Raw genomic sequence first — 13,353 nt, 5'->3', positions numbered from 1 at the left:
GTATGAAACTCAAATCTCTAGAAGCTTTTCCAGAAATCAGTATGCAATGTTTGAGACATTTTTAAGCTCTTAGTCTCTTAGTTTTAGCTCTTATCTTGGAAAAGATACTGTCTTCCCTTCTTTGGGAGAAGAGGCTAAGAGGCTGAAGCATGGCTCTGCAGTGAGCCTGACAGGCAGCAGCTGTGGGGGACATCACTTGATTCTGTAAATAGAAATGGTCCAGAAGGGCCTTTATGGTAACTTGGTAGGCTTGCAATATTAGGATCTCTCTCTGCCCTGTCATTTGCCCTGCCTCCCTCCCTAAATAAAAAATGATTTCTTGTCTTTTCTTAGCAGCTGTAGTGTTTATTTTAGCCCAGATTGGTCTTCCCTTCAGTAGGAAGCTACTTTCACGTTTTAAAATGGTGTAAGATCTTGTATGGCTTTTTTTGGGTGGAGGGAGTTAAGCCCATGTGTCTTTTAATATACAAATGTACAAAAATACTGCATTTTGGCAAACGTTTACATAGTAAACAAAAAGGAGGCGATGTTAGGAGCTTGCTGAAGAAGCTGCTAAAAACTGTTTTATCTCAGATTGCAGTTCTGGATTGGCAATGATGTTCGGTATCTGTTAAAAACAGTGCATTGTGAGAATACTTGGAAAAAAATAGGTTGATGCCAGGTAACATAATAGGCAAGACCATTGGTTAAAAGAATGCCAGTTATCAAAACTGAAAAAAAAAAATTATAAATCCAAGTTTCATATGAAAATTTGTCACTTCATGTAAAACCATGTTTAACCCTGCAGTTCCTAATTTTTGGAGTATAAATGTGTGTGTGTTTTTTTGTTTTTGGTGGAATTTGAGTGTTAGATGATAGAACTTTTTCCTCAAAGCGAAAATAAGTTATCTGCTCCTATTTTTTTTCTGAAGTACTTGCTGTAGAGCCTCATTAAAAATTAAGGAGAGAAAACTTTTTTGGACGGTTTCAGTTCAAATACAATATTTTATTTTATTTTTTTTTGCTTTTTCTACAAAAGGATGTAAGGTGAACTCTGGTGGCGCTGCTCAGGCTGCAGTGAATGCTCTCCTGTGATTACTGATAGCAGATAACTTAAATTTGTAAATTCCTGTGTAGTGATATCAGTTCTTGAACTACAAACATAACTGGTATTTTCAAATAATCTTAAGAAGCTTGAGGAAAATAATTTAAAAATTTACCTCAGCTGATTTTTAGGAGCTATTTTCAGCTAAGTTTATATCTAGTTTGAGTTTTATTCCTGAAAGACACTTTCAATGAGCACCGCCTAGTGGCTGATTTTTTTTTTTTCCTTTGTAGGTTAGTTTTCTCTGTAGGTTAGAATTCTTGAAGTGTGATCATGACTAGAGTTTTCATATAGTCCTTAATTTGAAGAATATTAGTAAGTCCCATAGCTGCTCCTAGCATGGGTGGATTTGCTTCGCGTATTGAACAGTTATGCAAAAAGTGACGCTTTAAGATCAAAGTCACACAGGTTTGACTACTAACATGTGCAGTATCTGTATTTTATTGTGGCATGGTAACTTTCTGCTTATTTAGAGAATTACTCACTAATGTTTGTCTTTTGACAGAATTTAGATCCAGAATACGAAAGTGTACTTAACACAGCACTACAATGGATCTTGAATAGTGGGGAAGATGTTGGCATAAAGTAAGTGGTCTTTCTTGTATAACAGTGTGTTCTGATAGACCGTATCCTTTTTTTGTAAATGCCATATATTTTTAACAGGTGTATTGGCAGTGACCCTAATGAGATGGATGTTGTCAATGTGACAGATGTAAAGTACCTGGAATCCACTAGTCCAAAGATGTCTTTCAGGTGTCGTTTTCGCCGTGCATTTATTAATGTAACTCACAGATTATCAATATTGCTTTTGGGTAAGTTATTTAAACAATCACTTTTTTGTTATAACTTGTGTAAGTTCATGGTGGAAAAAGCAGTGTGTTCACTGGAAGTTCTTATTCAGCCATACAACTTATAGCCAGGATAGTGACAGAAGCTCTAACATGGTCTGTTTTGCACTTTTTTGCCACTGTATTTTCATATTACTTGCTATCATCTGTTGTTGTAGTCAGCTGAACCAATTCCTTCTCTAGGAACTCTGGCCTTTTCCTGCCAAAGCACTACCTTTTGAGTTTTAAAAAATTCCAAATCCAGTGGTTCTTTTTTTTGGGGAAAAAGATGTGGTGGCCTTCATTTTTTGAGGATGTTTCACTGTTGTTCTGGGAACTTTAGGAAAAATCATCTTCTCTGTAGTTAAAGTTCCAGGAGAAGTTGAATTACTTGTTTGTCTCCAAAAATTCTTAACCTTTTCTGCAACAGATGTACAGGTATTTATCCTTCGGTAAGACTTACTCATTTAATCTGTGATAGTTCTCTAATTAAGTTTCAAATAATTTCATTATGGCCAAGAATTAAGTAAACTTGAAAGTGATGCAGAATAACGATGTGGTCCAGCTGAGTGCAAGCACAGTCATTTCTAACTGGCCACACAGAAATATTGAAGATGCAAAATCGATCTCATGCACATGTTGAATATTCATTTGTTATATATTAATATATATTATAAATGATCACTATACGTGATCATTTATTCCAGTATTTTAACAACTTCATAGTTAAAAATAGAAGACCGCCTTCATTAGCCTTCTGACAAACCAAAATAATTGAAGGCAAGTTGACCCAGATGGCTGTCTTCTTGATAATATTGGGTATGAGCTGTACTGGAATATGGAGACAAAACTTAGTATCTGAGTCAGCCACCAGTCTCATCAGTCATGCTGAGCAAATTGCTTAGTGTTCCAACTTTCTCATCTGTATTTAAGATTAATATGCAGTACCTTTCCAGAAATGAAGCATTGTGTAAAAACTGGATCTATTTTCATTAAGTAATAGCCATTTTGGCCTAAAGTGATGTCCCTCAGTCTCTATCTATCAGTTAACACTGCTGTGTGATCACTCACACTGCATTTTTTTTGTTTGAAACCGTGGGTGAATGGTGCCCTTAGTTTGAGATGAAAGAAATAAGATTTTTATTCTCAGCTTATGCTGTTGGCCTTCTTAACTATATTCCCCCAAAAAGGACAGTCATCTTTAAGCTAATAGAAAAGAAACATTTATCATGGTAAGAAATACAAATTTGTAGCTGAACTGAAGCAGTCCAAACTAATTAGTTTTGACCTGTATAAATAAAGCATGTGACTTGTCCTTAAATTAGTGAACATTATGCATTTTTAAATCTTAACATATTCTAAATTATGAATTTATACAACTTTTAATACGATTTTGAATTTTTCCAAGGTAATAGTTTTAATGCTTTTCATCACAAATGAGTAAAATTTCAAACCCCAATAATGCCAATTAACAATGCTATTGTTAAAATAATTAAACATTTTCATAAAGGTAGCTACTCTTCGAAGGTTGAGTTGGTGTTGCTATGCTAGTAAAATATAAAAATACTGACAGCAAGTACAGTATGCATCACTAGCTTTGAATTTTGAATTTAAAACGCTAGCTAGTTCAACCAAGTTCTGAAGTATGTGGTGTAAAATTTGTTAAACAACTGATGTTCTAATTCTGTTTAAAGAGTGTTTTACATCTTAATGCAGGAGTAGCAATGGTTTGGGGAGTCTTGCACTACATGAAATATCGTTGGGCAAAAGAAGAAGAGGAAACAAGGCAGATGTATGATATGGTGGTAAAAATCATAGGTATGGCTTCTTTATTCTTATATGTGATGTATCAGCACTGTATAAGCTTTCAAAGTACTTGACTTCATCCAATCAATGGGGTTTTCTGCCTGTTCAGTTGTCATCATGCTGTGACAGCTCTTGGAAAAATGCCTGCTTTGTGGTTTTTTATACATTGTACATTAAACCTAATCAAAGTTTTTTCTTACGGAGATTTAAATCTAAGTAATAGCTGTAATAAATCCACATTGGCATGGCAGTATTTTATCTGTATTGAAAAAACTATGAACGTGATGTTTGTTGACTAGACATGTGGCAACAATGATGCAAGACAAAACAGATACAGGAAGCAATCCGTATACAAAACACCAACACCTAAAATGTTGCTAAAACAGAATGCGTGGTTGAATTCTGATATTCTGCCTTTCCACTTCAAACAGTGGTTTTAGTAGTTTGTGTTCATAGCTTTTAGTGCTGTTTTGGGGGATGCAGTTTTACTTAAATTGTCATACTACTTTCAGCTATGACAGTCATAAATACAGAGGTAGTAGAGCTGTTTTCTTACTTTAACGTTTTCATACTTCTTTTGTCAGTCAAGTTTTGTTGGGGTAGGGGGAAAGCACTTGATTTCCAAAGGTGGATGTCATTGTTAGCAATTAAATGTAGCAATTGAGTAACTGTAAAAACTCTTTTCCTGTGTTTCAAAGTTCTTTGGGGTACTTGGAGGCATTGGATGTATGGTTAGTTTTCTTGATTTGCCTTCAGTGTGGTTAGGAGCAAAAACACTTCAAAACTATAAATTACTGAAATTTGGAAGGGGGCTTTGGAGTAGCTGTTCATAGTCAGAATTGATATTTTTCTCTGTATAAACTGTGTAATTATGTTTTTCTTACGGTGTTCTCAGATGTTCTAAGAAGTCACAGTGAGGCATGTTCTGAAAATAAAGACTTGCAGCCTTATATGCCTATTTTACACGTGCGTGATTCTCTAATACCATCTCAGGAAAGGTACGTACCCGCTATACATACTGAATTTCAGTGTGTGGAATAAAGCATACAGCTTAGTAAAACCAAATTGGTCAATTAATTTAATGTTAGTAGGTTACAAAGTGTAATGTCCTTGTATACACCTGGGGAAAAAACACTGGTTTTCTATAAAGTTATGCATGTCAGTTGTGCAGGTTGTTATAATGCTAATGTTGTAATTCTTCATTTTTTTAAGGAGGAAAATGAAGAAAGTCTGGAATAGAGCAGTTGACTTTCTTGCAGCAAATGAATCTAGAATTCACACGGAGACACAAAGAATAGGTGATGCTGAGTTCCTGGTATGGAAATGGATGCAACCTTCTGTACCATGTGACAAAATTTTAGTAATACCATCGAAAGTGTGGCAAGGCCAAGGTATTGCAAATATAATTGTTTTAATTTCTGCTTCTAATCTCTAAGAGGTCACTTGAGAATGGAAGACATTTTCTGTCATAATTATGAACTGTGCCATTTTTCTGTCATCTTGTTCAGTAGATTTGTCACGTGCATTCAGCGTCTGCCTTGTTTTCAAGCAAGATAAGCTTTTCTAGTGTAACTAAGGGTATACAGCCAAAATGAGTTCCTTGTTCCTTTCCATAAATTAAAAAACAAATGAAAACCCACTCAAGCCTTTTCCTTTAATTGGTTGAATTCTAACATCCTTTAGACTCATTGGAAATTATGTAATCATTTTTATCTGAATGCAGGTAGATCAGAGCTTTTAGATCAGAATTTCCTACCATTTAGTTATCAGTTGAGTACCTTAAGACAGAGTTGGATAAGTATACTGCTCTTCCTCCCCAGTAGATTCCCTTTCAAAATATAAGACTTCTCAATCAGCAGAATGTACATTTTGAGCATCTCCTAGCAGTGTTCTGGTTCTGCATATTCTGCATTCATATTTCAAGCTCTTTGGCACAACAAAGCACTAGCTTTATTAGGGGAGGCTGTCATGTGAATTTTGCGATGGTCTGTCACTTAAACTTTATCATGGAGCCAAGTGGCAAGAATCCAGTGGGCTGCATTTGCCTGCTGTGGTCATCTTTTCATAGTCCTTTTTTTCATGTTAAGCTTTAGTCGATGGAAAATATAAGCCAGAAGTCTTGAGTTCTGGGTTGCAACATAAAAGAATGATAATTTCTATCAAAATCTGAGTAGGGAAGGTCAACGTTTAAAGTTAAATCTTTACCAATTGTTTAAATCTTGAGAGTCTGAAAGAATTTGTCTTGCATATTATGTTCTTGAACTCTGCATTCTTTCATCAGTGTGACTGTTGTAAGCTCTGTACAGAATCCTCGTTTATAAACTTGGTGGCTTATTTTGATGGCAGGGGAAGAAGGAGCTGCTGCTTGTACAATTTTTAGTTCAACTTATTTGCTAATTGGATGTTACCAAGGTTGAATCGTGCGTTACTTCTATGACATTGAACTAGATGTTGAAAGAAGCTTTGTTAAAAACAACAGACTTTTTGCCCTTTTTGGGCACTTAAGCAAAATTCCTACTGACAAGCAATTACACTATAGTTTTATGCTCTTCTGGAGCATGCTAATTTTGACCTTGGTTTAACTAATGCATATAGTAACCAGCTGAAGTCTCTTTGCTTTTATTGGTACACATCTTTATTTGTAAGAAACAATATTTTTATTGTTCCCTACAAAAGAGGGTATAGTCTAGAGTGACCTCTTCAAATGTAATTATTGCCTTTCCAGACAGAAAGAGCGTCTTTGTGGCCTGGAACAGTTATACTGAAGCAGACCTGATTGCCTGAATAGGACTGCTAACATTTCAGTTTTGTCCCAGGGCATTTGTACATGTCCATATGTTACGTGTATGCTTTCATCCCCTGGGTCTTAAGTTTTGCTTTTTGTATGTTCAAAGCAAAACCAAGCAATTCTTTCCCATCAAAACCAAATATTTTTGAGACATTTGCAAATACTTGAAGTGTTATTTGATGAGAGTCTGAGTTTCTTGCTTCTCTGCAAAACGTTATGTTGGGATATGATTAAATATCAAAGTTATGCCATTGTTTCTTAGCTTTATACTTCTCATTTTTAATCATTCGTTGGAAACGAGATTTTTTTTTAACCTTGTAAATAATACTACAGGCTCAAGGTTTTGCAGTCACTGTCTTGAAACAATAATAGCATAGCATTGTGCTGTGACAACTATATCACTGATTTCAGTTCTTCAAAATTTTAGTAAGAAGTGAGTAGTAACTTTTTATGAGAGTTGCAGAGCTTTTTTTCCAGGACATTGTCTATTAGGGGTACGTGAGTGTTTTACGTACAGTGCAGAAGTGGTGGATGTTTACAGCTGTCTCTGTTCCATCTCTATAATACTGTCACGATTAATTTTCAGACATTTAAAATGAATAGTGTCTGCAAGCTATGTATATTGCAGTGCTAAATCTTTCATGTTGTGTATTCGTCAATACAGGCTATGAAACATGATGCTCCAGTTCTGGAATTTCTCATTTACTACTCATTTGCACTCTCAACTTCTTCTTGTCATGTGTGATTGCGATATAAATCACTTCATAAAATTCTGTCCTGTATCAAAAATCAGTCTGGATTTTCCTTCATGTGGAAGACTTCTCAGTTGTGATAGCCCAGGTGCTGCGTGAAATATTCATTCAAGACTCCAACAGAATTGTAGCTTCCAAAACTTCTTAGAAAGCTACTATGGTAGCTACTGTTAGGTATCATATGAATTTGAGCATTGAATATCTACTGCCACATACTGTAAATGTAGTAGACAAAATAGTTTTACCTGTCAGCTGCGGCTTTTAGCTAGAATGCGTATTTGATAGGTTCCTTCTATGCTTTTATTGCTGCATAGGATATGTTAAGTGCTATCCTGTTTCAATTCTTTCAACAGCTATTTTCCTAGTTCTTGTTACATTTGTAGTTCAGCCTTTGAAGAGCTGAAATTTTATACTTTGGCTATAACAGAAGAGCCTGGGAGTTGCTGAAGGAGCGAAGTTTTTTGGTTTCTGTGCATCTTAGTACCCAGTTAGCATCACAGTTTAAAAAAACAACAAAACTTGAGATCTGGTGTAGGTCTGTAGCAGAACACAATACTGACAAGTACGTGCAATTGAAGAAGAAAGCCTCTTGACCTGTCCACGTGTACTAGGTTATTGATGTATGATACCATGCATTTTAAGTATGGGACCTGTAGCATGTGTGAGGATCTAGCCTCTGCTGTATCTGTGTTAGCATCCAGAGTTCAATGTTGTGGCATTTTGTTCAGTCCTTCAGGTGCAGCCTGGACTTTTACAAGTGGTAGCTTGTGTTTTGCTTTTTCCAGTCCGTCTGGTGATGGTGATCTTACTGTGAGATACCATCTACTGGTATGGTTGGCATGTTTGTCAAAAGAAGAATGGGTAGGTAAACTCACTGTAAGATGGGCAAATATGAGCAGTATTCTGAAAACAACGTACAGGGTAATTGTTAATTCAAAAATCTTGTTCATGCTGAAGTATAATTTAATTAGAGCAGTGAAAGAAATATTTTTTTAGTGTTGAATTTGCTTTTGAAAGAAGCACGTCTTCAGTAACAGGAGCTCTAGGGAAAAAATACGTAGGGTGAGCTGCAAAGCAGCTAAACTAACAGTGATAGCTAAAGTTGCTTTACAGTTCAGGAGACGAGATAAAAAGGTTTTCTGAACCTTTGGATTCACCCTGGGTTACCACATCTAGGGTGATATTTCATCCTGCAGGATGCAAGATAATCTGTTACCTTGAGTGAATGATAGCCCTCCTCCACCACTCGTGAGAATACAGTCCTTCCTCCGTGTTGAAAAGGCTCTCTTTACTGCAAGATTGTGGAAAATATTTATGCTTGAGGGAGAATGCTGTACCCATTCCATGCTGGTTTTCTGTAGGTAAACTTAGCTGAATTAAACCTCATCAACCACATTGTCCTTTCTTAACATTTAGTAGTAATACTTCAGTATCTTTTCTTTCTACTGAAGAACCTTGTGTGTTTGAAAGTGCATAAGTTCAGTACATTCAATTAATCATTTTATCTTTTTTTCTCTTGACTTTAATAAGAAGGGTTAGTATTTCATAAGTTAGTGATCTGGGACTTAACATGAATAAATCTGTTCCTCAGAAATGTATTTATCTGCATCTTGTGAAAGTCGTCAATCTTACCATGTGCATCAAATCCACGTCTAAAGATCTGTTGGGCTATTTTATAAGTCGTGGTAGAGATGACAGGGAATCTTTTTTGAATAATACACTAGTGAATCAAGATGTAGAGCAAGCTTTATCACGTTTTCTTAGGTGTTCATTTTGAAGTCTGTGCAATTGCCTCTTCTTCTATCATAGACATATTCCAGAATCGTCATAGACATCTCTTGAACTTCACTGCGTATCTGTTTACTCCACTATTTTGAATTTTGCTACATAGGTACAGTACTTTGCCCATTTCTTTGTTTAGCCTCCCTTTTCAGTCTGATTTCCGGTATACATTTTAATGTATATTACTGTGATAGCAATTATTTTGTACTTCGCTGATTTCTGTAGTTATTTTTTCCGTTCAACATGGATGGAGCTTTTCATGTGTAAAAACTTTTTTAGCTTATGATGACTTAGAAACATTTTTGAGAAAAAGCACAATTCCTCTTTATTTTCATATACTGCGCTGCTCTGGGCACATTTGTACTAGTAAGAGGTTACACCAAATAGGTAGAAGATTAGTTTTGCACAAAAGCTGGTGTTCTGCTCTGACTGAAGTAATCTTTGCAAGCACCTGAAATCCTTGTGGGCTTTTGTTTTGAAGGTTACTAGAAATTGGAGCTGGTAGAGCTTGGTTTTATTAGTGTTTACACTAAAATACAAATTTCTTTTTTGGTTACTCTTGCATCGCTTAGCTGACTTCTTAAATTACAGCATCTTTTTTGGAGGTCAAAAGCAACCTTGCAGAAATGTTGGTCCTGTGCACCTAGGGTTTCTGCAAATAATCTCACCATTCTTGATCATTGGATTAAAAGGATGTGCTGAATAAACCTAGCTATTAACAATCAGCACATAATTTCCTCAACCCCGCACCTTTTCAGGTCCAGGTCCATGACTAGGCCACCCCAGATCACCTTCTCCAGTGTGGTGTGGTGCCCCAGTGTACAATATGCTGGTGACATTTCACCCTCCCTTGATCTGCTGGAGCCAACCTACCTGAGTAAGGTAAGTCCATCTATTTTTCAATGTTGCTTAGTTCTGTAAAGTTTTTATTGTATACCCTACATATAATTTTTAATCAAGGGCAAAAAACTTTACAAAACCATGTGCTATTGAAAAAAGGACTTGTCCTTAAGCTATAGGCAGCTCAGAGATAGATGCAGTGTCACCAGCATATTTAGAAAAACATTCCCAAAAAAAAATGGACAATTGTAGGTGTTGGTGACTTGGATAATGTGTGTATATCTTCTTAGTAGAGCATTTCTAGTTATTTGTGGAGGTTAAGGTTAGATTCAGAGCCCACATTTCCTAACTTCTAGTTGATAACTATGTTTTTTTGTTTTTTTTTTGCTTTGAACTTATGTAAGAACTAAGTCATCTATGCTGTATCTTCAGGCAGTGAACTTTCTCGTGGTTAGTGTTTGCCTTTCACATGCGATATCTTCTGGGTGACAATAGGTGTTTTTTAGTGGATTACGGAAGAACAGTGGTGTTTCATATATGTTGGGTATACTTCCAAGATTCTGTTTTTAAAGGTCAGCAATAAGGAGCACTGCTGCCTAAAACTTAGACTTGAAATGTAATGTCTTGAATCTGTCAGACTTCAGCAAAGTACGGACTGAAAAAGGAGAGGCATTAGCCTCAGCTTGGTGCATCATTACATCTTGAGATTTATAATCTTACATTTAAACTCTTCCATTGACTCATCTCCAGATCTTCAAAGTAAAACTTCCTTCAAGCCTTGAAAGTTCTTTCACTAGGTTATGCACTTTGTTGGGCCTTCTCATGGCGTGGAACTACCTTATTTGAATCTGAAGGGTCCTGTATTCCTTTTCTGACGATGCAATCTTCTGTTGCAACTCCCAAAGGGAGAACTTGAGAACTTTAGTAAGAAGATAATATTCATTTTAGAAGCTCAGATAATATTTCATTGGACCATTTAGCTTTGAAGGAGTTACTCAGCTGTTATTTTTAATTTCCATTTTTCTTGCATCTTTTATGTCTTCTGCTGCATTTTGTGTTTTTCTCAAGTTTCTCAACGTGCGTGTAGAGTATCTAGGGTTACGCAAGCTCTATCCTCATAGAGGGCTACTTGACAGTTGTTATTGAAACAAATGCAATGACACATCCATCTAAGCATCTCCCTGTCTCTTAGACAAGTGGACAGTAGACTGCCCCAGAAGTGGAAGAAATGAAAATTTATTAGGTATTTAAAACTGGGTAACCTGCAGCTCCAAAAATTTGCTCCAGATGTTAAGGATATCTGTCTTTTCACAGAGACACAATGCCAACACTTTCTTTCCAACTGCATAGTATTTAAAATACCTTCCATTCCTTCCATTTACTATGGCCCAAACATAAGTGAATGCATTATCTCTTTAAATCTAGAAGTTATAAATATTAAAAATAAAATAAAATACTGGGTGTGATCCCCTTTTTTTAGTGTGGTAGAATACTAGGGAGACTTATTTGCTTGAAGGTTTTTCATATGTGAATGAAAGTATTATTGAGAGTAATACCTTGCATCTAGCTAACACTAAAAATAGAATTTATTGACTTCCATAATACCTGTTAAATTTGTTTATCTTATAGCATTTCATCTAGATAGAAGAAATTCGCCGCCAAACAGCTTGACACCATGCCTAAAGATTCGCAATATGTTCGACCCAATTGTGTAAGTTTAAAAAAAACTCTCTATTTTTGTATTCAATTGCAAGTGTCTACTTTTGTTCTCTGAGAGGGGTTTGGAAGAAGAGTAAACATGCATACCTTGAAAGAAGTGTAAGTATGTAGTGTATTTGAATGAGTAACAAACTGCTTCAGGTGCCAAGAGTTAAGGTAGAATAAATAATTGTAGCCTTTTAAAGCTTCACCTTCTGTCATGTTATATCCTCATGGGCTGTGGACTAGATCATGTTGGGAGTTGAGGTCTGACATTTAGGGCACTGACACGTTGGTTATGCCAGCTACACCTCTGTGGTCTTTGAAATCTGGTTTGTCCAGGGCAGGGACTCCAGAAACCTCTGAAGTAATTTATTCCCTGATATGATTACATAATGGAGAAAAGAGGATGCTATGCTGCCTTACAGAGTAAAAATAACATGCTAATTGAGACTGAAGAATATGAGAAGCTGAATGCAAAGCAAAAGCTATTGATAAGAATAGGGAATAATAGGAAGCAGGGGAAAAAAAACAGCAGAGACACAAGCAATTGCTAACTTCAGATATATATCTTCTGGTCTGTTTCTTTTCTGTTTCTAGATACGCTTAATTATTTTAGCTTCTTGCCATATTAATTGAAAAGCTGCTAGTTAATTTAGTTGAGGACCTTGTTATCCCTACTCTAAAATCTGTTTTCAGTGGCTTTAAGACCTTATGACTATTATGGGCAGAAACCCCAACTGTTGCTTCTTTCATAGCTTCCAGCTTGCAGTAGGGTGAGTAAGACTGAACTTTTAGGTGTTTTGAGGCAAATTGATAGCTCCTTCACTAGAAAAATGGTAGGAAAAAAAAAAAAAGATTTAATGAGAGTTTTGGGTGACATCAATTGTCCTTGCTACAAAGGAGACTGTGAGCTATATTGATTGGTCTGAGTAGTGCTGAAATCCAGTCCTGAAGCTTCACTGTAATATTTTTGGGAATACTGCCTTGGTTTTATTGTTTCCAAATGTTAGCTGTTCAAAATGTATCCCGTTAATGGAACTGGTAACTAGGATGTTTCTTTCTTCAAAATAGCACCTCCTTATAGGCTATGCCTTTGCTGTAGACTTCAGTGTTGCTTGACATAGATTGGGTCAGTATTAGAAAGTACATCTAAGCTAAATTTTATAAACTAGTTGTTCTAGTTTTATAAATCAGGTGTGGCCCTCAGGCCACAGCATCTGACTTAAAATGTTGAGTAGTTTTGGTGTATGTTCTAGGCATTTACTATGCCAGGCACAAACCCGTATTCTAAAACAGTCTAGGCATCGTTTGGATAAACCATTTTTGTTTTTCTGCATCTGTCCACCAAATCAGTGACAAGAGTTGGTCACAAAACGTGGTTAGTGTTCCTGTGAGAACCATATTGCCAGCTGATGGGACATACGTGTGCAGGATCAAGGAAGGGCAAGTCCTGCCTTTTGGGGGGCCTGTTGCATTACGGGAAATTCCAAGTTGGTTTCAACTGTTAATGTTTCATGTGCAAGTTCTGTAAAACACAAAAAAGCAGACTAGACTAGGAGTACACTTCTGTTTAATTTCCAAACAGGAAATGAGCACTTGGGAGTAATTCAGTGACTTGCAGTATTTGGGGGAAAAAATGTCTGGTTTATACCAAACCAGCAGAAAAACTGATTTTCTACCCTACTCTTCTTGTGTTAGCTGGCTTTCTGCTGATAACAGCATGCTTCTCAAGAAAATCTGACCCCTTGGACATGAGTCCTGAGCTGGGAGGGA

At 36.3% G+C, this 13,353-nt stretch overlaps 1 protein-coding gene across 2 annotated transcripts in view; it reads left to right on the top strand.

The window, feature by feature from the left end:
* The window catches only part of LEMD3 (LEM domain containing 3), a 48,412-nt gene that overhangs the window by 29,653 nt on the left and 5,406 nt on the right, over positions 1 to 13,353 (top strand). The window contains exons 5-11 of one of the 2 annotated variants that reach the window (XR_011091954.1): positions 1,590 to 1,669; positions 1,748 to 1,896; positions 3,628 to 3,729; positions 4,613 to 4,715; positions 4,930 to 5,108; positions 9,798 to 9,921; positions 11,509 to 11,590. Coding sequence is in view for 1 of the 2 variants with exons in the window: in XM_068669299.1 (XP_068525400.1) it covers positions 1,590 to 1,669; positions 1,748 to 1,896; positions 3,628 to 3,729; positions 4,613 to 4,715; positions 4,930 to 5,108; positions 11,509 to 11,590 (695 nt within the window). In the remaining variant the exon portion in view is untranslated. Of the gene's footprint in view, positions 1 to 1,589; positions 1,670 to 1,747; positions 1,897 to 3,627; positions 3,730 to 4,612; positions 4,716 to 4,929; positions 5,109 to 9,797; positions 9,922 to 11,508; positions 11,591 to 13,353 lie in introns of those variants that run through there. The other variant, XM_068669299.1, reaches the window with a different exon arrangement.

The sequence above is a fragment of the Anas acuta genome, chromosome 1 (genome assembly GCF_963932015.1).
Source record: "Anas acuta chromosome 1, bAnaAcu1.1, whole genome shotgun sequence".
In the NCBI taxonomy this organism is placed as follows: domain Eukaryota; kingdom Metazoa; phylum Chordata; class Aves; order Anseriformes; family Anatidae; genus Anas; species Anas acuta.
This window is presented reverse-complemented; position numbering and strand designations above follow the sequence as displayed.